The sequence below is a fragment of the Oncorhynchus masou genome, chromosome 10 (genome assembly GCF_036934945.1).
Source record: "Oncorhynchus masou masou isolate Uvic2021 chromosome 10, UVic_Omas_1.1, whole genome shotgun sequence".
NCBI classification, from domain to species: domain Eukaryota; kingdom Metazoa; phylum Chordata; class Actinopteri; order Salmoniformes; family Salmonidae; genus Oncorhynchus; species Oncorhynchus masou.
In genome coordinates, this window is record NC_088221.1 from 28,328,153 (window position 1) to 28,354,118 (window position 25,966).

Sequence of the window (25,966 nt, forward strand, 5' to 3'; positions counted from 1 at the left end):
TAAATGAATTAAAATGTTTATTGAACTTTTGTGTGCTTGGCACCTGTATGTACAGTTTTTTAAAAGGCCTTTCAAAATAATAATTTTGCTATTTCCATTTTTTCTCACATTTGTTTTCATGATAGATTGGCCCATATAATTGTATTATTGCTTGGCACTTAAATACAATTATCTACAACACACCAAAACATACTATAATTACTCTGTTTCCTATTCTATCTTTATAACCTTTCACACAACAACTGTAAAGCTTATGGATTTTGCTTGCATTCGCCATCTTATATATGCTTTTAAAAAGGTAATCCACTCAAAAATAGTGAAGCCATTCCAGTCTGTGAGGAAAGGTGTTGATAAGATTGTGGTGATTTCACTGTATTTCACTATATGTTCCGTGTCCACTTGAACAGAGCTTCTCGTCCAGCGTGTCCACTGAGAGGTGCAGGGTCAACAACTGGACCCCACTGTCAGACACACATAGTTCCTCCCTCACCCTGACCTTTAGTTTTGTGACTTCATCCTTCCAGCATGTTCTGTATTATATTATATTCACCCTCTGTGCCTCATCCATCATCCTCCCATCATCCCCACTGAGTGGCCAGAGGGGGAAACCTTCATATTGAAGTCCTTCATATTGATCTGGCACTGCCACAACCCTCTCAGTTCTCTCCCAATGTTGCCACAACGTTATGGCATAATGTTGCATAAATGTCTTGTTAAAACTAGAGCAGTGGAAGTGGAGGTGAAGTTTCTGGATCACACAGAGCCTCTGTCACATCCTGTCCGGGACTGGATAGAGTCCATAGCAACAAGGCTGAGTTACTGTAGACTGTCATTACTATTGCACCATAATGGGTTCACTCCTGAGAATCCCTCGACAGTAAGAGTATGTAGTCTCCTCTCTTTCACGTATCCCCCTGTATGTCCCCATGGTTGGGGTTAGTGTTCTAAACAGCCACATGTGCACTGAGAGCACGGTATATGGTTCCACTTTCCCTTTTTAACACTATTGTGGTAATTAAATAACAGTTCCACCTCCTTGTGTAAAGCATGTGAGGTGAATTATTATTATTTTTAAACACAATGAGATGAAAAGTCTGTTTTTTGAAAGGATCACTTTGTACCTCAGTATTACAAACAACGCTAAATGTAAAATGACTCATCAATAGCATATCTTAGTAGAAGAGACAGAACTTCTTGAAATAACAGGACAGTTTTTACACCATGTGCATTGACATCTGAGAGGAGGAGCCATACTGACGGCCATCACAGGAGCCAGCCCCCTGCTGGCCAGCGGAGGGATTGCCAATCATGTGCATGCTGTCCATGCCACCGTTGGACAGGTACTGGCGCTCAGCAAACACCCCGGCAGAGGAGGAGGAGCACAGGAGGCCGCCCTGGGTCTTCTCAGGGCTGGAAGCCAGGCGAGGGGAAGTGGGGAAGTTGTATCCATACAGGTTGTAGGGGTTGTGGAGTGAGAAGGCGTTGTAGGATCCCTGCTGCACGTGGTGGTGGCCCCCGCTGAACATGTGGGCAGAAGAGGGGGAGGAGCCTGAGGAGGAGGAGGAGCCAGAGGTAGAGCTAGCTCCACCCTGCATCACATACTGCAGCTGGGATGCCGGAAACGAGGTCAGCTGACCTCCGTAGGCATCCATCTTCCCGCCACCGCTGCTTCCAGACAGAGGACCATGACCACCCCCTTGCATGCCTGCAGCGATCAGGGAGGATGTCCTCTGGGGCAGGAAGGATTCAGACTGCTGGGCGGAGGCCACAGCGCTTCCTGCTGCTTGGAGGCGTCCATAGGAGCTGTCGGCCAGTCCCCCGTAGCCCTGCAGTGCCGCCATGTTGCTGCGGGCGCAGGCCGGATACTCAGACAGGCCCATGCTGCACAGCTGGCTCTCCCTGCAACCCACGTTGAAGGTGTTGGGGGCCAGGTGGAAGGTGGGCGGGGAGCAGGAGGGGGACAGAAGGTGGGCCGTGCCAGAAGGGGAGGGGGCTCCTGTGCTGGAGGTGGTGGGAGAGGTGCCCGTACTTCCTCCTGAAAAACACACAGGGACACACACACACTCAACACAAAGACAGTGAGACAGAGCCAATGCTACAGAGTGAAACAACAACAGAAGCATTGGCCAACAATCACACTCAGAGTATCTCTCATTTCAGCCATTCGACCTTTCGCTGCCAGAATGTCTTATTCCAGTGACTGCTGCCGTTTGATCTTAACCGGTCAAATATGAGAGCCCTGTTTAAGGCTGGTACATAAGCCACTTAATTCACATGTATTAAAGAATTTGATATTACACTTACTGGTCAATTTCAGCTGACTTTACCACTTTCATATGCTCAACATCTGATTTTAAGGACTAATTGCATGACATCATTACTTCTTTGAAATAGTAGTATTTATTGGATCCTAAACCCTAAAATAACAGTACTTGTTTCTGAGCATAAATGTGGCTTCAGTTTGATACAGTACATGTCTGGTCAACAGAGCTCCGAGCTTGCCCCTTTTCTCAAAGAACCATGCATTCATAATTTAGACATGTATTGACGTAAAAATATGTTTTTATCTTGGCACAGGTTTACATGCAATAAGTCAAGCTTTTGGAATTGACGGATAGCTGTGGGATATCACTCAAATATTTCTTTATTGATGAGAATTTGGTCCGCATTAATTTTAATGTTAGAGAAATTCAGTTTGAAACCAGCTAAAGAAAAGAAAAACTTCATGACTCTCTCTTGGCCAGGGTTCTGATTCTGACTGCACCATATGCCTTCGATAAGGTTCAGCTCAGTTCTGCAGGGTTCTGTTGGCCAGGAGAGGGGGATATCATAGTGATGTCATGTTTTCCTCTCTGGTCGGGCAGGGGTTAGAGCAGCTTCAGCGTTGCTGAGGGGAACTGTTGATTACCCCGCTGGAAGGGCTGTTGATTACCCCGCTGGAAGGGCATCTGGTGCCGCTGGGAGGGACAGGAGTGGAGGTGGGGGGACGACACACGCTCTAGCTCCGAGCACTTACGGAGCGTACAAAGTTCATCAGCGGCGTGAGGACTCTAATTAATGTCTAATAGGTTTGGAGGAGTTTGTGATAACAAACAGATGTCGGCACAGACAAAATACTGAATGGTGTAACGTCATCATAACCTCGGAGGAAGGAGCACTGAAGAAATTGGCTTGCTTTAAAGCATCGGGGCCTGTGATACGAGCCATGACCAAGACGCTGAGCTTTCACTGATTCCACTCGTGTCACAAAGCCGTCCAAAAGCAACAGGGTTAATTTAATAAAAAGTTCAGCAGATTCCAAGTTAGGTGCCAAAACAGGTGGTGATGACCATACTGATGAAGAGAATTGATGTGTTGTGAGGTAAAGGAAAGATATGAAGTGACAGTGAAAGAGTGTATATTGTAGAAGATTGTCGAGATTAGGCCATAGTTTAGAGACAGTTGTACACACCTTGCTGTTTCTGCATGTTGGTGAAGTCCTCAAATGTGAGTGTCCTCACAGGCGGTCTCCAGAATGCATAGGTCTCCATGATCGCCTCTAGACCAGTTCTGTGTGAGAGAGAGAACGAGAGACTGAAACAGTGGAGAAAAAAAAAAGGGTCAGTGTGAGGGACGGATACATAAAACATAACAAAGGCGGGGTAGGAGAAAGAGGAAGGAAGAGTTGTGATGGCAAAACAGATAGTCGAAGAGAGAGAGAGGGACATAGAGAAAGGAAGAAGTGTAAGTGAGAATGAGAGAAGAGGGAGGAAGAGAAGTAGAGTCAGACTGGGAGGAAACTGGAGCCATTAAAATGTGCAGGTTTTTACTGTGATCATAAATCTGCGTGACGTTTCATCTAGAATCTGTACACGGTTCTCCTTACTGCATGATTTACTCCCGTGTGTGCCGCTGGGCCCTGTCCCAGGGAAACGAGGGCCTGTCCCGACCATGTTATTTTAGGGCCAGTAACTCCAGGGCCATTCCAGCTCATTTGCGCGCTACGCTAATCACACTGGCCCTGGCCATCAGTGCGCTCATTCATAGAGCTCAGGACCAAAACCCAACAAATGAGCTCTGCCCTGTTTTACCTCATAAAGTCAAATGTCACCAGTCAAAAAATCTGATTGATGACAATCATAATTTAATGCCTGAGAGAGCTCTATATTTAGATATAAATTCTTAGAGGGGAAACAACTCAGTAGTTAATTAATGAATTAGCTTGTGTCATATGTACTCGTTTTAATTCATTTCAGTTCGCCATAATGTGGAATAACTGACAGCTTAACAGTGATGTAGTAAATTACTATAATGCATTGGTATGAGTAGTTAGGGGGATATGTGTGAGGATAAATACATTTTCTGTCTATAAATATCTTATTTCTACATAATCTTTTCATCTGTAGTTTTCTGCAATGAAATTCTAACGCTAGTTCATAAATCATGCACTGTATTGTTTGAAAAATGAAAAAATATGTCTCAAATAACTGTGCCGATAATGCGCTCCAGATGGGAGGGGAGCTTTCATGTGCTGAGGGTCTGGTTCAGTGTTTCCCCTGTTACATATGATAATCCGGACTGAGAGAGAGAGCGAGAAAGAGAGAGAGCTCTCCCCTACCCAGAACCCGTGTTTCTATCTCAGATCTAGTGGGGTTTTCTTGGCTGGGGAGAGAGTGACTGATTTTATATGGAGCAGCATATGGGATTAGGAGGTATCTCCAGTGGATTATTTCCATATTAAAGGCCACGTTGGACAAAAGGACAGATTTGCGGCACACAGCCTGGCGAATGCTGAGACAGGTTGCATTACACGGACCTCGGGTTAGTGGAGGAATGTATACCTGTTTCTACCTGAATCCCGAAATCCTTTAGCAAATGGGTTGCGATCAATCTTTAGTCTAGTTATCTGCGGGAAAGAAAAACATGACAATCAAAACAAATGTTTCAATATAAAGAAAAACAAAATGTATCAATTAAAAGATTTCAAAGAAATCAAAGGGGAAATTAAGGAATGTATGAATAAAGCAATTCATGAAAATCTTTTTTTAATGTAATAATAATAATAATTGGTCATATTCCATTCATAAACTGAATTTAAAGAGGAACTCACACCGTTTTAGCACCATACATTTCCTTAAAATATGTTTATATACTGTACACCCTTGGGGAGAATATGGTGATTTTTTAAAACTTGTTGATACATTCATAGAATATTTGGGAATTTGTGAAAATGCTACAGTAATATGAGTGGGAAAGCTGCCGTGCATTTGGGCAATTAATAGAAAATAAAAACAAATAAAAACGTATCTGTCTTGTCCAGGCCCAGACTCTACACAGACCGGTGCACCATAACCAATCAGAGCTACAGTTGGCGTATATGCAAATAATTCATTGCCATACTGGGGTATGCCATTCACATTTAACTGTATGTTTACAGGCAGCTACAACGACTTTAGAAAGAGCCAGATGAGCTAACATGAAATCTAGTGAGGGATAAATGTACAGACAAAAGGGGAAACCAGTATCTTTGGATAAACTGTCAAATGTTTCAGCATGTAGTTGGACTGAGAGGATGGGGAATAGTAGCCTGCTCTCTTGCCCTGTTGCAGCCTGCCTTCCAATACCTGCTTATGTCCCATAACCTATGTTTTTGACAACTGAATTGGATTTACTAGCTTGCTTGCGTGCCTGACAATTTGATCGATGACAGATACATTTGATTGACAAATAAGAGTTTCCTGTGGTTAACAGTTGTTCAAGTTCAAAAGCGAGTCACATTTCTTGTTAGCTAGCTAACCAAAGGACACCTGCAACTTAGCTGTAGTCACCTAAGCTGCTAAAAACTTTTGGGGGAAAATTCTGCCATTTACCCACTCATCCGAATGATGACATTACATCCTCCCAGCAGCTAGCTAGCTACATCAAAGCTCTGTGTTTTTAGCTTGCTAAATATTAGCCACATTATATAGCCACGTTATGACTTATGATCATTGCCCATGATAGTTTGATTGTGTTGAGATATCCACCTAACTTTCACCCTTGTTGCATCAACCAAATGGCTTTCAGGATCCAAACGATGCATGATCTGTGATTTACAACCTGATAGCAATCTTTATTAAGCTGTCAAGCATTGCATTGGTTAATTACAGTTGAAGTCGGAAGTCTACATACACATTAGCCAACTACATTTAAACTCAGTTTTCACAATTCCTGACCTTTAATCCTAGTAAAAATTCCCTGTCTTAGGTCAGTTAGGATCACCACTTTATTTTAAGAATGTGAAATGTCAGAATAATAGTAGTGAGAATTATTTATTTCAGCATTTATATCTTTCATCACATTCCCAGTGGGTCAGAAGTTGACATACACTCCATTAGTATTTGGCAACATTACCATTAAATTGTTGCACTTGGGTCAAACGTTTCGGGTAGCCTTCCACAAGCTTCCCACAATAAGTTGGGTGAATGTTGGCCCATTCCTCCTGACAGAGCTGGTGTAACTGAGTCAGGTTGTAGGCCTCCTTGCTCGCACACGCTTTAACAGTTCTGCCCACAAATGTTCTATAGGATTGAGGTCAGGGCTTTTTGATGGCCACTCTAATACCTTGACTTTGTTGTCCTTGAGCCATTTTGCCACAACTTTGGAAGTATGCTTGGGGTCCTTGTCCATTTAGAAGACTTGTTTGCGACCAAGCTTTAACTTCCTGACTGATGTCAGGAATATATGCTACAATATATCCACATCATTACCATCCTCGGGAGGCCATCTATTTTGTGAAGTGCACCAGTCCCTCCTGCAGCAAAGCACTCCCACAACATGATGCTGACATCATGTTGTGATGCCCCCCCCCCCTGTCTTTTTTATGGCAGTTTTGGAGCAGTGGCTCCTTCCTTGCTGAGAAGCCTTTCAGATTATGTCGATATAGGACTCGTTTTACTGTGGATATAGATACTTTGTACCTGTTTCCTCCAGCATCTTCACAAGGTCCTTTGCTGTTGTTCTGGGATTGATTTGCACTTTTCGCACCAAAGTACGTTAATCTCTAGGAGACAGAACGCGTCTCCTTCCTGAGCGGTATGATGGCCGCGTGGTCCCATGGTGTTTAAACTTGCGTATTATTGTTTGTACAGATGAACGTGGTACCTTCAGATGTTTGGAAATTGCTCCCAAGGATGAACCAGACTTGTGGAGGTCTACAATTTTTTTTTTTAGGTCTTGGCTGATTTCCTTTGATTTTCCCATGATTTCAAGCAAAGAGGCACTGTGTTTGAAGGTAGGCCTTGAAATACATCCACAGGTACACCGCCAATTGACTCAAATTATGTAAATTAGCCTATCAGAAGCTGCTAAAGCCATAACATAATTTTTTGGACTTTTCCAAGCTGTTAAAGGCACAGTCAACTTTGTGTATGTAAACTTCTGACCCACTGGAATTGTGATATAGTGAATTATAAGTGAAATAAACTTTCTGTAAATAATTGTTGGAAAAATTACTTGTGTCATGCACAAAGTAGATATCCTAACCGACTTGCCAAACTATAGTTTGTTAACAAGAAATTTGTAGAGTGGTTGAAAAATTAGTTTTAATGACTCCAACCTAAGTGTATGTAAACTTCTGACTTCAACTGTATATTAATCATGCATTGATTGCATCCATCTATTCTGCAAACAATACCTGACTATATGTAAATGAATTTTGAGTAAAATATATATTTATATATATTTTTTTAAAACCTCTTACAAAATATGTTTTAACGCATAAATAGTGAATTTGATATTTTGGACTGATATTATGATTGTCTGTTTATTTCATTCATATCTGCAAAGTAGTTAAAACGGTGTCAGTTTCGCATTAAGTTCACTTCCAGAATTGACTCCAATTAAACTTGAATTGACCCTATGCCTGGTGCAGATGAACCAATTGAGTGGCAACAGCATCGTAGCAACAAAGATAAAAGTGTCTGGCCTCAGACCTGTTGGTTCTGGTAGGCGGTGACGGTGGTGAAGACAGTCTCAGGGAAGCTAAAGGTCTTCACTCCCTCTCCGCTGGGAACAGGCTTTGTGGGGGACAGGTCACTGCTGAAGTCCTTCCTGATCACATGGACACGAGGCTGGTACTTATGCATGGAGTGGAGGATGATCTGAAACCACAGAGAGATCGTAATGGTTACATTGTGAGTGCATGTGTGTGCATGTGCCTATGCGTGTCTAAGCAAGTCTGAGTTCATATCAGGGCTGTGTGATTAAGAGGAACACAAGTCCACACTTATGATAAGAGAGGTGGTGAGGTAAGTATTTAACACCAGAGAGCAGAGCCGAGGCTTCAGGCTATGGCGGCCCAGCCTTCCCTCCGGCTCTCTGTCTGCTCTTGATTACAGCCCGAGTGAGAAGCCTCCCTGGAGCCACAAACAACTAAGGGGGTCATTTCAAACAGATTGGTGAAACAGTAACGAATAACATTGACAGAAAATGTAATATTCCAGCCTCCCATCCTCTTCACCTTTCCCCCTGCTCAGCCCAGGGGACCCCAAGTCAGGGCCAGGGTTCTGGGTCAGGTCAAACCCTCCCCAGTCACACATACACACACTGAGCTCACAACAACACAGAGCAGACAAGGGACTTATCTGACGGATCTATTATCAAAACAATACATCTAGTAGTGTCCTTAAAATAAGAGGCCTACTGTAGCAATAAAGTGATTTCAGTTACATATTTAGTACTTATTTATATGAATAACAAGCAAAAGCCAATCAGCTTGGTTAATCACCTGTGCGTCAATCTAAGTAACATAATAAAAAAATACCCATCAAAATCCGTCAGTTTAAACTGGAGATATCTTTTTGCCTGGGCTGGTCTCAATTCACAGCATCCGCCCATGTCGGCCTTCTGCATCTGCAGTGGAAGGTGGCTGAGCTACAGCGGTGTTTGTCAGATCATGAGTCACCCCGAAAATGTCTTCTCACGAAAACATCTATAATATTGTGACCACTATATGGAAAGGGGAGACTCTCTCCGTTTTGGTCTACAACCCCCACAAGTGTCACGGGACTCGTCTGAAGGGAACCCATACAAATGAATGGAAGTATGGAGGTAGTTTTGCGACAACAAAAATAAGGGGTTAAACTAAAATATTTCCTGAGCTTTCTTATATCTCTTAGAGACATAGAACAGACACTTCAAAACCTTATGATACATTTTTTGTCTGTCTTTTTATGACATTTATTAACATGTTATTCAATGCGTTTCTATGGGCTGTAGCAGTAAAGGCCATATTCAATATTCTATCCCCAAATAATGTATACCTAAAGAGGTCCTAAAGTTCTAAATCAAAAAGCTAAATGATCCATGGTATGACCATCTTAAAACAATTCCATATGTTAGCCCCTCCAACGGCTTAGACTTTTAGAGTTTTTTAAGAACCAATAGCCCTGCTTATGTGATTCAGAGGGGTTGGGTTAAATGCGGAAGACACATTTCAGTTGAATGCATTCAGTTGCACAATTGACTAGGTATCCCCCTTTCCCTTTCCCTTTATTATAGCAACCACTGTTAATGGAGAGGTTTGATACTATGGCAAGACGGAGGAAGAAGAGAAGAGTGATGGGACAGATACCCGCCTATTTGCGGTGAGGTTTCCCACACATGAAGTTCCAAAGTTAATTTCCTCTCGCCTCGATGCCTTCAGCGGAACAAAGGCCTTATAACGCGGCTGTGGGAGAGAAAGGGGCCTTGCCTGACTCCCCCCCAAAATATGTACCCACTGCTGCATCTAACACCCATCTGTTATTACGTTTGTCATAAGAACGGAGCTGTGCGAGCATCAGCTGGCTGGTTCGAAAACAGGCCCATAGGAGGACCAGAATGTGCCGGCCCATCATTGCCTCACTAAGCTACATGAAGCCACTGGCATCCATTTTGAGAGAAAATTCTAAAAACGTATGTATCTCTCCATCATGGCTAGGGAGGTTGGATCCATCTTGAGTAATTACATTACCTGGCATCCCTACATCAGGACCTCTATGGAGAAGTGGATTTGCACAGGCTCTTCTGACTGTTTCAACAACGTCAAGGCCCCGTAATAAAAGCAATCTGGCCTGTAACAGCACGGACTTCATGTCATGAGGAGATCCATCTTGTGCCATAACTACATCAATGCCGATCAACTATATCAGCATCAGTCAATAAAGGCCACAGTCTTCTTCTCTAAGAATAGTCTTATCTACACATGGGTGGGGTGAAGTAAATTCCCATATTACACTGTAAAACACTTTGAGAAATACTGAAACAGTACAATTACTTATACAGTGCCTTGCGAAAGTATTTGGCACCCTTGAACTTTGCGACCTTTTGCCACATTTCAGGCTTCAAACATAAAGATATAAAACTGTATTTTTTTGTGAAGAATCAACAACAAGTGGGACACAATCATGAAGTGGAACGACATTTATTGGATATTTCAAACTTTTTTAACAAATCAAAAACTGAAAAATTGGGCGTGCAAAATTATTCAGCCCCCTTAAGTTAATACTTTGTAGCGCCACCTTTTTCTGCGATTACAGCTGTAAGTCGCTTGGGGTATGTCTCTATCAGTCTTGCACATTGAGAGACTGAAATGTTTTCCCATTCCTCCTTGCAAAACAACTCGAGCTCAGTGAGGTTGGATGGAGAGCATTTGTGAACAGCAGTTTTCAGTTCTTTCCACAGATTCTCGATTGGATTCAGGTCTGGACTTTGACTTGGCCATTCTAACACCTGGATATGTTTATTTTTGAACCATTCCATTGTAGATTTTGCTTTATGTTTTGGATCATTGTCTTGTTGGAAGACAAATCTCCGTCCCAGTCTCAGGTCTTTTGCAGGTCTTACTCAAGTCTTACTCCATCAGGTTTTCTTCCAGAATGGTCCTGTATTTGGCTCCATCCATCTTCCCATCAATTTTAACCATCTTCCCTGTCCCTGCTGAAGAAAAGCAGGTCCAAACCATGATGCTGCCACCACCATGTTTGACAGTGGAGATGGTGTGTTCAGGGTGATGAGCTGTGTTGCTTTTACGCCAAACATAACATTTTGCATTGTTGCCAAAAAGTTCAATTTTGGTTTCATCTGACCAGAGCACCTTCTTCCACATGTTTGGTGTGTCTCCCAGGTGGCTTGTGGCAAACTTTAAACTACACTTTTTATGGATATCTTTAAGAAATGACTTTCTTCTTGCCACTCTTCCATAAAGGCCAGATTTGTGCAATATACGACTGATTGTTGTCCTATGGACAGAGTCTCCCACCTCAGCTGTAGATCTCTGCAGTTCATCCAGAGTGATCATAGGCCTCTTGGCTGCATCTCTGATCAGTCTTCTCCTTGTATGAGCTGAAAGTTTAGAGGGACAGCCAGGTCTTGGAAGATTTGCAGTGGTCTGATACTCCTTCCATTTCAATATTATCGCTTGCACAGTGCTCCTTGGGATGTTTAAAGCTTGGGAAATCTTTTTGTATCCAAATCCGGCTTTAAACTTCTTCACAACAGTATCTCGGACCTGCCTGGTGTGTTCCTTGTTCTTCATGATGCTCTCTGCGCTTTTAACGGACCTCTGAGACTATCACAGTGCTTGTGCATTTATACGGAGACTTGATTACACACAGGTGGATTGTATTTATCATCATTAGTCATTTAGGTCAACATTGGATCATTCAGAGATCCTCACTGAACTTCTGGAGAGAGTTTGCTGCACTGAAAGTAAAGGGGCTGAATAATTTTGCACGCCCAATTTTTCAGTTTTTGATTTGTTAAAAAAGTTTGAAATATTCAATAAATGTCGTTCCACTTCATGATTGTGTCCCACTTGTTGTTGATTCTTCACAAAAAAATAAATACAGTTTTATATCTTTATGTTTGAAGCCTGAAATGTGGCAAAAGGTCGCAAAGTTCAAGGGGGCCGAATACTTTCGCAAGGCACTGTATGTCTTTGTATTAGTGTACAGGTGTAAAGGTGTACAGGTGTAACAGTGTACAGGTGTAGGAGGGAGGCAATAATATGGTATGTCAAGTTAAGCCGGCTCACCGGCTCACTCACATGGCCCTGATCGTCCAGCTCATTGTTGGTGAGTTTGAGTTTGTCGAAGCTGACCACCTGCCTCATCCAGGTGTCTCCAGAGGCCAGGGAGTCTGGGTGGATGTAGACCCGCGGGGGCACTGGGGAGTCCGCGTTCCCCGCCACCATCCACTTGGAGCTGTGGTACACATACCTGGAGGACAGACACACAGTGACAGACGTATCAGCACCAAACCTTATTTCACATTTGGTTCTCTGTTTTTTTCCACAGGTTTTGCACATGTTATTGTGAAGCATTGAAGTCAGGGAGTTCATGTGTTGCAGATGCAGAGCTTGCTCACAATAGAGACATCAAATATCCCCACACATACTACATATGCTTTTAACGACATATTCACAACTAAGCTCAGTCATAACATTTTATGTTGCATTGCGAGTTAGGGTACAATATGACTGCCCCGCCCAGCACAGAGCATTCCCCTCACTGACTGACTGAAGCAAGAGAGGGACTCCAATCCACTGTAGTCCCAAGTACAGCTGTTTGCCTTTAGTTCTGGCCATGCGCACAGTTGAAAGTGCTTAGCTGCAACGTCTCTTCCATAGTCATCACTCAGTGGTAAAACATGGACAAAACTCTAATTTGGCCTCTTTGTTATTGTCTAGCAGCGTTACACCACCCTCTCGGTCTCTCTCTCTCACACACAGAGCCTTGAGCATCCTGAAGACACATGCACACTCTCTCACCTCTTTAGCACACGAACACACACACAACACACACCAGACCAAACAAACACATAGAATGCCAGGCGTTTGTGTAATTTCCTGTTTGGATTGCTGTTTAGGGTTAAGTTCTGTGTAACAGGGAAAGTGTTGAAGAAGAGAGAGACCTTAGCCCCAAACAGGACTGGAAATTTGATTAGCCCCCTTTCATCTTCCATAAATCTGCCATCTGGCTCCAGCACAATCAATAAAGATCTGACTTTATGTGACACCATTCGGACAGATGGGGGTAGCCTAGCCCGCTCACCCAACACCACACAATTTACACACTTTACACACTTTACACACACACACACACGCACACACACACACACACACACACACACACACACACACACACACACACACACACACACACGTATGCATACAACTCATCAAACAGATATATATTTTATGGACAAGAAGTTCAGACAGACACACGTTAAAATACTCACACACACTTGCCAAACCCAGGCTGTACTGTATATTGGGTTACCTTAACTGACAGAGTAAGTATCACAATTACATTTCCCTACAGCAAGGTTCCCCAACTGGTGGTCTGCAGGCCGAATTTGGCCCACACGTGGTTTTATTTGGCCCCCCAAGTTTTCTGAGCAAAAATAAGTAGTATTATTTTTATTTTGGGGGGGACATAAAAGAATGTAAAAACACCAGGTAATCACCTCCAAGTGATTTTAATGTTTGGAATATTCCCAAATATTCCCTTGCATAATAGCGAGACAAGAGCTTGTTTACAAATATAAGCAAGGTTTGAAATTATAATATTTTAGTCAAATGTTATATCTGTTTGGGCTTGCTGTTAATTTGCAGTCTAAAATTATTTCTAATTATGTTCTGGCCCCCCGACCATCCGCTCAAAACAAAACGACCTGTGATTGAATCTCGTTGATCATTCCTGCCCTACAGGGTTGACTGGTGTGTGTTCAGAGTTTACATCATTAAGTAAAGTCCTTGTATGTGAACGTGTTTTTGTGTGTGTGTGTGTGTGTGTGTGTGTGTGTGTGTGTGTGTGTGTGTGTGTGTGTGTGTGTGTGTGTGTGTGTGTGTGTGTGTGTGTGTGTGTGTGTGTGTGTGTTTTCAAATATAGAGGACAGAGTCAATTTGAAGAGCTAGACAGTGCTGGTGTCTGCACTTTTCGTTTGTGATTCAAATTTAGAACATACCAACTGTCCACATAAAAGACAAGTAAAATATGGAGATTTAACGAGCCCAGTATAAACGAGACACTCCCGAAGAGAGGCAGAGAGCCTAAGTAAAGCAAGTAAATTTCAATAAAGACTATTTCCAGACCCCAACTCTATGAGAACTATGAGACATTCCAGTGACAGCTCGGAGCTCAGTTTGCAAAGCCCTGTGGTAAAGTCCCCAGCCAGGAAGAAAATCCTATTTAATTTTACAAGATCTTTTGGCTTCTCAAAATCCTCCATAATATGTTGGTTCTCTAGACCATCCCCTCGTAGACAAACACTTCAGTCAGTGAGAGAGCCAGGGTTCTACGATCCTTCAATGACACATTTACATAATTAAACAACTGGGGGAAATAATATGAATGCATTGTTAAAGTGGTTCCTCAGTGTTCCATTCAAGAAAGCCAAGTCCTGTTTCTCAAATAAAATGTAAACATAGTAAAAATATCTGTAACAATAATATAACATTAATGCATGTTATTGATATATAAACCGAAGATACACACTGTGAAATTAGAAAATAAATGTAACAAATGCATTGTAACCCATCTGTAGCGCTGCTATAACATTAATGCAACTATGACACTTTGCCACTTGTCTGTCGCTCTGCCACGTCACCAATGTATGACACGTTGAACTGCGTCCTTCAGCTGAGGTAGTACATTAAAACAATATCTTACGGCATAAAAATTGTATTCTGCCATGGTCAAAGAACCAGGTTTAGGGTAGAAAGATGTTTTGCCATTTCCATAGTGAATAAAGCTATCAATATTATGGTCTCACTCTAACCATACACACATATGATAAATAATTTTAATTCTCCTCTCCTATGGTCTCTTTCTCTCCAGACATTGTGCTCTATGCCAGAAATTCATTCAGATACTTTGGCCGGAGATATCCATCATAAAAACCTATCCCCAAGATGGACAACTGTAAACGTCATTGTTTCAGGTTCCATTCAGATTTATGTGCATATCAGCATACCATTTGAATTTTGCAATGATCTGTGTATGTTGTTTGGGGTTCATGGGGACGACTCTCCATCTTAAAATACACAACATCTATTTATCAGCTATGTTGTCCAAATTGGGGGTATTTTGGTTTGACTGAATAAGAAGATCAATCTCAGACATGGATAGTGTAATGTTCCAATAGCACATGTTGTGTATATATCTGTACATCACCGTGCACACGATAGTACACACCCATCTGAATGAGTAACGGGAAGTTAGGAAATGTTAGGAAGCGCTAATAAGTGTGAGCATACCTTAGGAAGATAGGAGCATACCTGTATCTCTTATTGTCCACAGGAACAATATCCATGGCTATGTAATACTGCTGATGGGGGTCCAGACCCACAATCTTTACTCTCATTGCAGGGAACATCCGCCTGAGAGAGAGCGAGAGAGAGATTAGCAATATAGCTTAAGTTTAATATTATATTATGAGTATCAGCATTACAAATGGAACCCTGCACCATGTAGACATTAAGTATAATTCCACTCATGCCACTAGAAATATACTCTAGTGCGCCATTGGGCATGGTTTAAAGTTTGACCAATGTCTTGCCAGTCATATAGCTAATTTCCACCCCTCATTCACCCATAACAGCGCCTAGAAACGTAATTTTATGATAATTCCTTAAAATGTCTGTATCAACATTCCACGTCTTCATTAAATAAATATTATTCAGATTAAATAAAGTAGGGCATTTCATCCTCAAAGAAGATTAAAACTGTTTTAATGCACGAGCTGGCAACAAACTCACTCTTCCTTGAAAATATGCACCCAATCATGAGATGTTTTTTTGGTAATTCGATGCAAACCAAACCAGGAAAAACAAAAAAAGTCATATTAAAAGTAGGACTACATACACAGAGACATTTTCAAGTTAATTCCTCGTTTTACACTTCAAAAGCTTCATTTTTCTTTTCATTTAAACGTCATAAATCTTTGCCCTCATAATGACAAATAAGTTCTGTTTTCTTACTTTCTTTCTCCTCTGAATGTATAGGATTATTATTAACAGAGGCATGAAATACACGCAGCTAGTCGTTTAAACTATACTTCCTTTGAACAGACACGGATTATATATATGGGGCTATTAACAACGTACATCTGATTCATGAATATCAGGAAAACAACGTTGATCATATATTGTTTAGGTAAGTCAGATGTATAGGTTAACTGTAAAGTTGGTATACATGTATTATTAAAACAGAAGAACAAACGCGAAAATACAAACCTACTACTTTACAATACAACTTTAAAATCTTGAAAATTAAACACGCAAACAACTTGGCCTTTGCCATTTCTCCATAAAAACATGTCGACTAATTGGTCAGTTTCAAATAAATTAAGATACATTGACGAAAATAATCAGTGGATAGCCAATCTAGTCTAAGGAAATGGAAAGCATGCTTGTCAAATTAGAAGACTAAGAGAAATATGCCGCATCCCCGTGTTAGGCCATATATAGCCTATACTGCTCTGCCCTCACTCCCTTCTAATACATGACACATATACAGAGGAATCATAATAGGCCTATGTTTATTAAATGTGATTAATATCATACTATTTTCTGTTGTTAAACTTCATAATATGTTATGTTATTAAAGGTAGTAGGCCTATATTAGCCTAAAAGTAATAACAATAATATATGCCATTTAGCAGACGCCTTTGTCCAAAACGACTTACAGTCATGCGTGCATACATTTTACGTATGGGTGGCCCCGGGAATCGAACTCGCGGCCCTGGTGGTGCAAGCGAGATGCTCTATCAACTAAGCAATACAGAACCATACACGGTTACAAATGTGGAAAAATCAAAAGTCTTGATGCTGATTGACATAAAATGGGAGCCTGAAACATACCTAATATTCCTAATTAATTACAACTATTTTGAAATGGGCAACTGGCTAAATCGAATTTCACAATCCAGAGTAAAATAAAGTGGCCTTTGAAACTAAAACCTGTTAGGTTAGATTTAAGATGAACACCTTCACCTATATTAAACCTAGTTTTGAAATAAACAAATTATGCATTGTAAACTATAGGCCTACAGAAGACCATATGCTTTCACAGTGTTTTTCGTTTGTTTTATGGAGGAAAAAGTCATAACCTCGACCGCTTTATTGCTAGGCCTACTTCGTGAATCAGTCGACTACATAAATTCGTCGTCCGCCTATTGCTTGATCGTTAAATTCAAAATGGACGGGAAATACCTGGTGTTCCTGGCGAGGGGGAAAAGTCTTCATGAGAACAGTGTAGGTTAAGTTATATGCTCGGTTTGGGTTGTAATTGCTGCCTGTTACGTTCCCCAGTACGTAACACTGCCCAAAAAAGCAAGAACCGAAAACATGTTTCAAAGAGATTAATTAGAAACAGTTCCTTTCTTCACCGGCTATTCTCTTACATCAGCCATGGAATACCCTCATACGTCATTTATGGCCTGTGATTACAGAGCGGCCCTCTCGCGTCCGGAGCCCTTGCCCCCATGTGCAACACATTAGCACCCCTCAAAAACATGCGTGCTACAGGGGTAATGCAAGCGCACGGAGATCTTTTGCGCAAAAGTTGGCAACATGTGAAAAAAGTTGATCAAACCAAAATGGGTTATTCGGCTGTCCCCATAGGAGAACCCTTTGAATAATCCCTTTTACAGGTAGAACCCTGTGAATAACCCTTTTTACAGGTAGAACCCTTTTGGTTCGAGGTATAACTATTTTGGGTTTCATGTAGAAACCTTTCCACAGAGGAACTAAAAATGGTTCCACCATGAGCCAAAAATAGTTATCCTATGGGGACGGCCGAATGAGCCCTTTGGAACCCTCTTTTCTAAGAGTGCATGGTAGGTGCAAGAAGAAAATATATTAATCAGCGGAGTCCTTTAAATCATAAATATGCAGCAGCTGCTTTACCTCCCGGCTTTAGTGATGATCATCTCCGTGCCAATTTCATGGAAGCGCTTCCAGAGGTCCGCGCACTGCAGCTCCACCTGAATCTCCTCCATTGAGGCAGCGGGAGACAGCTCGCAGGCCGCCGGGGCTAGGTCCTCAGGGGAGCCGAAGGAGCACGACGTCCTCTCCGCCAGACCCTCGCCATCTGAACCCGGGCTCGCCTCCGAATCTGTGGAGATTTACAGGATTAGGAAAAAAATGTAGCCCCGGTAAAACTGGGACCTCAGGAAAATTTGTTGTTTATTGACCGTTGAGGTCAAATCATCTGTAGCATGAACTCCGAGAAAGCACCGAATCTGACTCACTCAAATCATATGGGTTTGGTTGGATTTCAAATAATAAAAAATAAATCTGACTCTAAAACTATTCCATTTACGATTGAAATGTCATAAATTGTCCACAATAGTAACGCTTGCATCAAATGAAATGTGCATTTTACATGAAAAAACGCCCAACAACAAAAATTCTAAAAGCTATATTTAGCCCAACTGATTGTCATGCCAACTACAAACTACTATCATTCATATCACTATGTCTGCAAAGGTCATATATTACGATGTCACATAGGCTCTGAAAAGGGCCCACAACAAAGTTAGGAATAAAGTTATATTTTCCCCAATGGAATCTCTGGTAACACAATAAGAGCAACTACAATAGCAAAATAAATGTATAACCTGCATATAGAACTTGTCAAATAATTTTTCCAGAATAACTGTTCCAGATCTTCGCTTCCAAATAAACCTATAGGCTTACATTTCTACTGGCTTCAGCATTTTATGTTCGACATTGACAACACTATGTAGTGAATTTTTTATTTTTTTTTGCCATGTATCAGCTCATAAATATATATATTTTTTATTCTATACAGCACACAGTAACGTTATGAATTGTATATTTCAATTTCTTATTAATGTACTTGTCTCTGTTATTATGTGCCAATATGTAATATTATATGATTTATTGAGGGCCCTGACATGAGTAGGTTGCTTTGGCAGGACACACCATGCAAACAGGCGTTTATGCAGATTCAGGACTGCTGAGAGACTAGAGTGTGGCCCAGGACTAACCACCAAGTGATCACGACCCCAAAACAAGAGACAAGAGCATGGAGTGGAGACATGAAGACACTGCAGGCAGGACAGCTCTACCACAGAGACAGAGAGGAAGATGAGAGAGGTCCATAGAAGGGGAGCAAAAGAGTGAGAGGAGAAAAAATAATTTTCATCATCCTCTTGAGAGATCCTTTCAGTATGATGGCAGTGATGACTCTCTCTGTGTGAGCCAAGGAACATGGTAAGACAGTGCAACTGTTGATTGGCCCATACAGCCATCATGCATCCAGCAGCCATCAGCCACACAGCGGGCCAGGCCAGAGATCTGGGCCGGCTCAGAGCCATCATGGCTGCTGCTGCTGCTATTGTCTCGGCGCTTTACTGTCATCAAGCTACACCACATCCATCCACTAGCACTCAGAGTCACCATGCTGTCCCTTACATGTCACCAGACCAGTCCCTGTCCTCCACCGCTATCCCCCTGTCCCCCTCCACACGGACAGCCTGCTCTCAGTCACACCCACTATAACCAGCAGGAACAGAGCAGAGCTACAAAGGTGTGAGAAGAACTACACACATCTGTCCCACATTACACAGGATATTGCTGGGTAGAAAGACGCATGTCTCGAGAGAGAGAAGGGGAAACAATGAGAGAGATGGAGTGAGCGACAAATAAATAAATATATTGAAGGAAGTAGCACCTCATGGCAGCTTACAGAAAGAAAGGTGGAAGGAGAGTCAGAAATCTGGTACTAACCTTAAATGCATGGCTAATGCTGACTAACTAGCCAATCATAGACAGTAGCCAACCTCTGCTAAACTGTGGAGAGCAGCAACCACATTTTCAAAACCCAAATGAACTATCTTGTGGTTATGCACAGAGAAATCAACTTGCGGTGAGCCTCAATGGAGAACATGGATCTCCTCAACTGATATGCCTACCAAGTCTAAAAAAATAACAATAATGCCATCTTCTGTTTGTCAAAGCGTGGGTTCGCACAAGTAATCGAGCTAGTTGAATGTGAATAATAACGGCTTGTAGGTGCAAAGATGATGGATTTCAGCTAATTATTCATACACAAACTTATTCACTATGTGATTATCTAATTTGGACAAAAATGTTACGAATAATATCGCAAAGACCTTTCTATGGAAACAAGTTTATGAATAGAAAAGAAATGTAATAGAGTTGTAACAGAGTGGGTAAGTAGCAATCTACCAACCTTGAAATTGCAGAGTAACCCAATCCACAAGAATCAGAACCACCTGTTTCCGCCTGTAATTAATTCAGGCCCATGTTAGGGAGAGGCAATAAAATACGAATTAAACCCCTTTAATAGTACATCTGTTGGCTTGGAGTTAAGCTTTTCTCAGAGGCATCATTTTAAAAGTTGGGTTTCTAAGATACAAAATGATTTAGAGATGATCAGCAGCAATTAGCATTTTGTGAAAGAGGAATCATCACCCCAGAAGTACCAAGTGACAATTTATATATCATATATTAGGCTATATCATATATTATTATATAGAATAGGTTAACAATATTGAAACCTCAGAGCTATATGAAGTACGGACAGAATAAGATTAAACATTCAGTCACTTAAAAATCAGTGTCACTCCATAGACTAAAAACATAAAACAGTCTACATGGTTATCCATAATATAATTACAGATTCTTAGTGAGACAGACTACTGTCCAAGCCTTATAGGCCAGTAGTAGGTTTAAGAGTGAGTTTAAAGATCATATGTAGTGATATATTTCACAGTCTGGATATTTACATTTATTTGTAAATCCATACAAGAAAAGCAGTCTCTCTCTCTCTCTCTGACACAAGCAAGCGCGCGCGCACACACAAACTGCTGACAGTGCTGATGTTTACATTTAAGGCAGGCAATTTAATATTGGAGGGGTTAATTCTGCAGATAGGCCTACATGTGCTTGTCTGAAACAAAGGTAATGTGTCATACATGCTGGCTCTCTGGGAAACGGGATTGTTATTAATCCAATTTCAACTATTGAGTAGTGGTGGTTTTCTTACACTTGATATTTTTTCCCATGACGTGTCTTTCAATGAGAATGTTGTTTGACCATGTCGGTTTGAAAGCCTCACAATGGAGGCAAAATCATTATGTAAAACATCTAAACCGCACAAAATGACCACAAAGACTAGCTGTTATCATTGATGGCTGGTCTATACGTGTCAACTGGAGGCTAGTCAAGATTGGATACTCAAACTACTTGCGACTCTGCCAGGAATATGGCTCCTAAATTACTCGCGAGACAACGTTCCTTTTCAATCAACGACGACTCTTACTTAATGTAAAACCGTGGAGGATATATAACATTTCCTTAACTGACTGAATCGCAGTCAATGGGAGTACTGAAACCCTGCATCTCAGCTGTGAACAAATTTCGTTCGGTCCTCCGCATTTGTGAGGCATCCCCCAAACGCACAACACTTGCTGCTGCACTTCACGCGTCAGACAAGAGCCTCTGTGCATGAAGTTCAAGTCATGTTGCTGAAGGCAAACCACAAAGCTTTGCAGTTCTAAAATGAACTGTACAATTAGAAAATAAATGTGTAGGCCTAGATCATTAAGCCATGCACGTGACGCTAAATTAGATTCTAATGAACCAAATAAGATATATATTTTCTATGTATAGGCATATTGTCTATAATGCGGGTAGGCTATTAGTTTGAGATCCTTTTAGATACAAAAAAATGTAGGCCTACAGCCTATTTGATAAAAAGCAGGTGGGACTTCGCTACTAGGCCTATTGTGAATCCAATTGTAATGGGGATTGTAATATTGAGATGTTGGTTTACGTGTCTGTTGAAATTCAATGTAGGCTATACTGAGCTGAGAGGAGATATCAATTCATATTAGGATTATGATTCATATTTGCGGCCTGGGAGGGTTAGAATGGGATATAGAAGATATCCATCATCATTCATTGATGTATTTAATAAAGTAAGGATATTCAAACTCAAAGCCTCGAGATTGAGTCATTCATGCTAGCTTTTGACATCAGTCTCTCTTCGATGAGTTCAATGTTCTTAAATTCAAACCTACCCAAATCCCCCAAGACTTAGAAAAGACGAGAGTCAATTGATTTTGTGACATATTCAATAACTTATTAGTTAGTTTTAAATGTGTATAAAAATTAAGTCATAGACGTCTTTGTAAATAATTTGGAAAAATCTATAATTAAAAATTATAGGATAAGTCCATCTTGAATCTAATGTGACTTGCGTCAATAGGCATGCAATAACTTTGGCATATTGAAAATCGGGATAGCCCAGGCTACGTATTATTACAACATTTGCAACAAAGAAAAGCGAAAACAAATGGTTTACCTAAATATAATTGCCATTTAGGAATATCAAATGTTTTGACAGTAATAAAAAGCCTGCGTGATTCATAGGCTTTAACGAGTAGCCTGAGCCTTTTGATTTTGCGATTTTAGATTTACAAAATTAATATTATCAATTTTAATTAAATAAACATTGATATCCAATTTTACTTAAGACTATCCTTATAGGTGATTGCTTAAATTGTCAAGAATTGACTGAAAGCTGAGTTGATATTTTCCTTAGCCTTATGGCAGAGGTTGCGTGTCCATTCCATTTCATATAGATAAATAGTTTAGCCTATATTATTGGAAAAGTAAAGTACTAAAACATAATAATAAAAATAGTTTAAACGTAGGTGTACGTTTTATTGGCCTATTGTTTCCCACATAAGAAAAAGGATGGAGTTAGCCTATGTAGGCTATACTGAGCATATAGATATGCTTCACGAAATTAGAATATAAAATGCAGGGCACACAGGCTAACCAAGTGAAAAGAACAAGCACACAACAGGCCTACATTCAAACAAACTCTCTTCACACGAAAACACACGCATTGTCTCATATTATATTTGGACTCATACAAAAACAGGTATAAGTAACCCAGGTGTGGCTTGTGATGGCTAATTTCTATATATTGTGCCATGCGCCAAAAATGCATAATTTGCATTGAATCACAGAAACCAATGTAGGCCTTCATAATCTCAGCAAAACATTTCTCCCAATTCAAAACCATCTTAAGTGAATATGAATTACAACTAACCGTGTCTCCACTTAAGTCACTGGCATGGCCAATTGTATTGTATCAAGAAAGGCACGCGTGAAAGAGAGACGCCGCAATTTTATGCAGCCAGGCTTCTGTAAAATGGAGAAGGGACAATGCAACCATCATTTTGTACCAATGTGTAGTAATTTGTGAAACAATGGTAATATAACTTTTAACGTAACCGCTTATGATATGTATGATCATAGGCTGTATCACATCCGGCCGTGATTGGGAGTCCCATAGGGCGGAGCACAATTGGCCCAGCGTGTCCAGGTTTGGCCGGGGTAGGGCGTCATTGTAAATAAGAATATGTTCTTGACTGACTTGCCTAGTTAAATAAAGGATACATTAAAATAAATTAAAAATTAAGGAATATAACTGCGCAAAAATAAAATTAACTGTGCTCTGCTGCTATAGGCTACTGCGTTTTTCTGGGTGCGTCATGGCTTAGTGACGCCTCGATCAGACCGACAGTGACCTTGCATTCTGATACACCAGAAGAACATTCAGTTCCATTTATCCAAATATGGATCAAATTGCATGCGTAGATGTGACAGAAGTACACTGAACAAAAATATGAACGCAACATGTAAAGTGTTGGTCCCATGTTTCATGAGCCGAAAGAAAATATCCCAGAAATTGTCCATATGCACAAAAAGCTTATTCATCTCAGATTGTGCGCACAAATTTGTTTACATCCCTATTAGTAAGCATTTTCCCCATACCAAGATAATCCATTCACCTGATAGGTTTGGCATATCAAAAACTGATTATAACAGCATGATCGTTACACAGGTTCACCTTGTGCTGGGTACAATAAAATGCCACTAACATGTGCAGTTTTGTCACACAACACAATGCCATAGATGTCTCAAGTTGAGGGAGCATGCAATTGGCATGCTGACTACAGGAATGTCCAATATAGCTGTTGTCAGATAATTTAATGTTAATTCATCTACCATAAGCCACCTACAACATCGTTTTAGAGAATTTGGCAGTATGTCTAATTGTGCTCACAACCGCAGACCACGTTTGCTGATGTCAACGTTGTGAACAGAGTGCCCCATGGTGGCGGTGTGGCTATGGCATGGGCAGGCATAAGCTCCGAACAATGAACACAATTGCATTTTATTGATGGCAATTTGAATGCACAAAAAAATACTGTGATGAGATCCTGAGGACCATTGTGAAGCTAATTTTTTATTTTTTATTATCTGTGACCAGTCTGTGAAATCCACAGATTAGGGCCTAATGAATGTATTTCAAATGTAATTGACTGACTTCCTCATATGAACTGTAATTTAGTAAAATCTTTGAAATTCTTGCATGTTGCGTTAATATTTTTTGTTTAGTATAGCAGCAAAAGGTGAATGTTGAACTTGTGTTGCACACATATCCAGTAAAATATTTGTATTTATGAATAAAGTTTGACTGCAGAATGTATTATGCCCCATTGATGCATTGTCCTTGTCGATCTGACCGAAGTGTGACAGGCCTATTCATTTGTTAAAGTGATGGCATTTATAGAAAATCAATCATTTGGGGTTGGTTAACTCCTTTTGATAATTTATGCAAAGTTAAAACACCACTATTACGTTATAATAGTTACGCTTTTTTAAACTACATACATATTAATTATGGACACTATTAGCCTACAGATGTTATTATTCCACATTAGTAGGCCTATCTGAGGAAAAGGTTATAACTAGTTATCTTTGAAATGGTGATGAAATAGTAGCCTTTTCTGTATTCCTCTTTTCCGTGAGATAGGCCAATCCGTAGTTTTGTTTTTGAAGCATAACAATATTTAAAAAAACAAAACAAATATGAAGTGATGGTGGTTATGCACTGACCGGGGTCGATATCCAGACAATGCACAGGGTCGTCGCCGTCTCCTAATTGTCCGTTGTTGGCGAGGCTCTCCATAGACAACTCCAGATCCTTTTCCTCCCAGCCGCGGAGCTTCCTCTTCTTATTTGACCCGATCAGGGCTTCCACCGAAAAGGCGTGCGCTCTTGAGCTCAGAGCAGCAGCAGATCGCCTTCTGTCACTCATTTCTCTCAAGGCAAATCCACTAGAGGGAAAACAAAAACTCCGTCCACGCAGCGAGCACAAGGAAAATGCACACGTCAATGTTTAAAACGGTGCAAAAGTCGCCAATGACGAAAGTAATCCAAAAACTATGACTAGAAATGATGTTTCAAACCTCTAAAGATATGATACGCCATCCCCACGGCGCATTTAATTGCTCGAAAGTTAGCATTAAATATATTCCTGGCTATCTACCGCTTTTTGTCTTTCCGTCCTGCTCTCCTACCTCTTTCTCTTCCCCGTTCTGTCCTTCTCCCCTCTCTCTGATTGATACTCACTTCTGGATAACTTTTTTTTGAAGCGTTAAGGGCAACCCTTTCGCTCACTGTCAAATCGCAAACGTCCAATGAGAAGTTTGGAAAGAGAGAGAACCAAAATCTGTTAACCAATAGCAAATGAGAGAAACACCAACTCCTGAGGCAAGAATCCTAAACCCGACCCTTGTAACTGACCATCCAACACCGAATTAACATCGTCAGGGCTTTATGGGGGAAAAATAGAACTAAACGTATTTTATAAATATTATGGTCAGCTACCTGCTCCCATGTCCCCCTCCTGCCCCCCCATCCGAACCTCCTACCCCCCTCTACAAATCTGTTACTAAGATTTACTTGAATTACCTGTATGAAATCATTGTGCAATGATAAACTGTCACTGAAAGCCTCCATGCACAGCTACTGAATGTGCGAAGACATGTATAAAGGGCCAAGAACAAGTGACGTTTCCAACTAACCACATTTATAATGCGGTATTAT

At 41.0% G+C, this 25,966-nt stretch overlaps 1 protein-coding gene across 2 annotated transcripts; it reads right to left on the bottom strand.

Annotated features, from left to right (window-relative positions):
* Positions 1-25,473, bottom strand: LOC135547462 (T-box transcription factor TBX15-like). 2 transcript variants are annotated; one of them, XM_064976495.1, is made up of 8 exons: positions 24,974-25,473; positions 17,912-18,119; positions 15,281-15,382; positions 12,047-12,218; positions 7,953-8,120; positions 4,821-4,885; positions 3,452-3,549; positions 1-2,035 (listed from the first exon to the last, which is right to left on the bottom strand). In XM_064976495.1, exons 1-8 carry the CDS (start codon positions 25,173-25,175, stop codon positions 1,215-1,217), a joined length of 1,836 nt encoding a protein of 611 aa, XP_064832567.1. In that variant the 5' UTR covers positions 25,176-25,473; the 3' UTR covers positions 1-1,214. The 2 variants fall into 2 exon arrangements, with proteins under 2 accessions (XP_064832567.1, XP_064832566.1); XM_064976494.1 differs by having other exon boundaries at positions 12,035-12,218.
* Between the last annotated feature and the right edge of the window lie 493 nt (positions 25,474-25,966).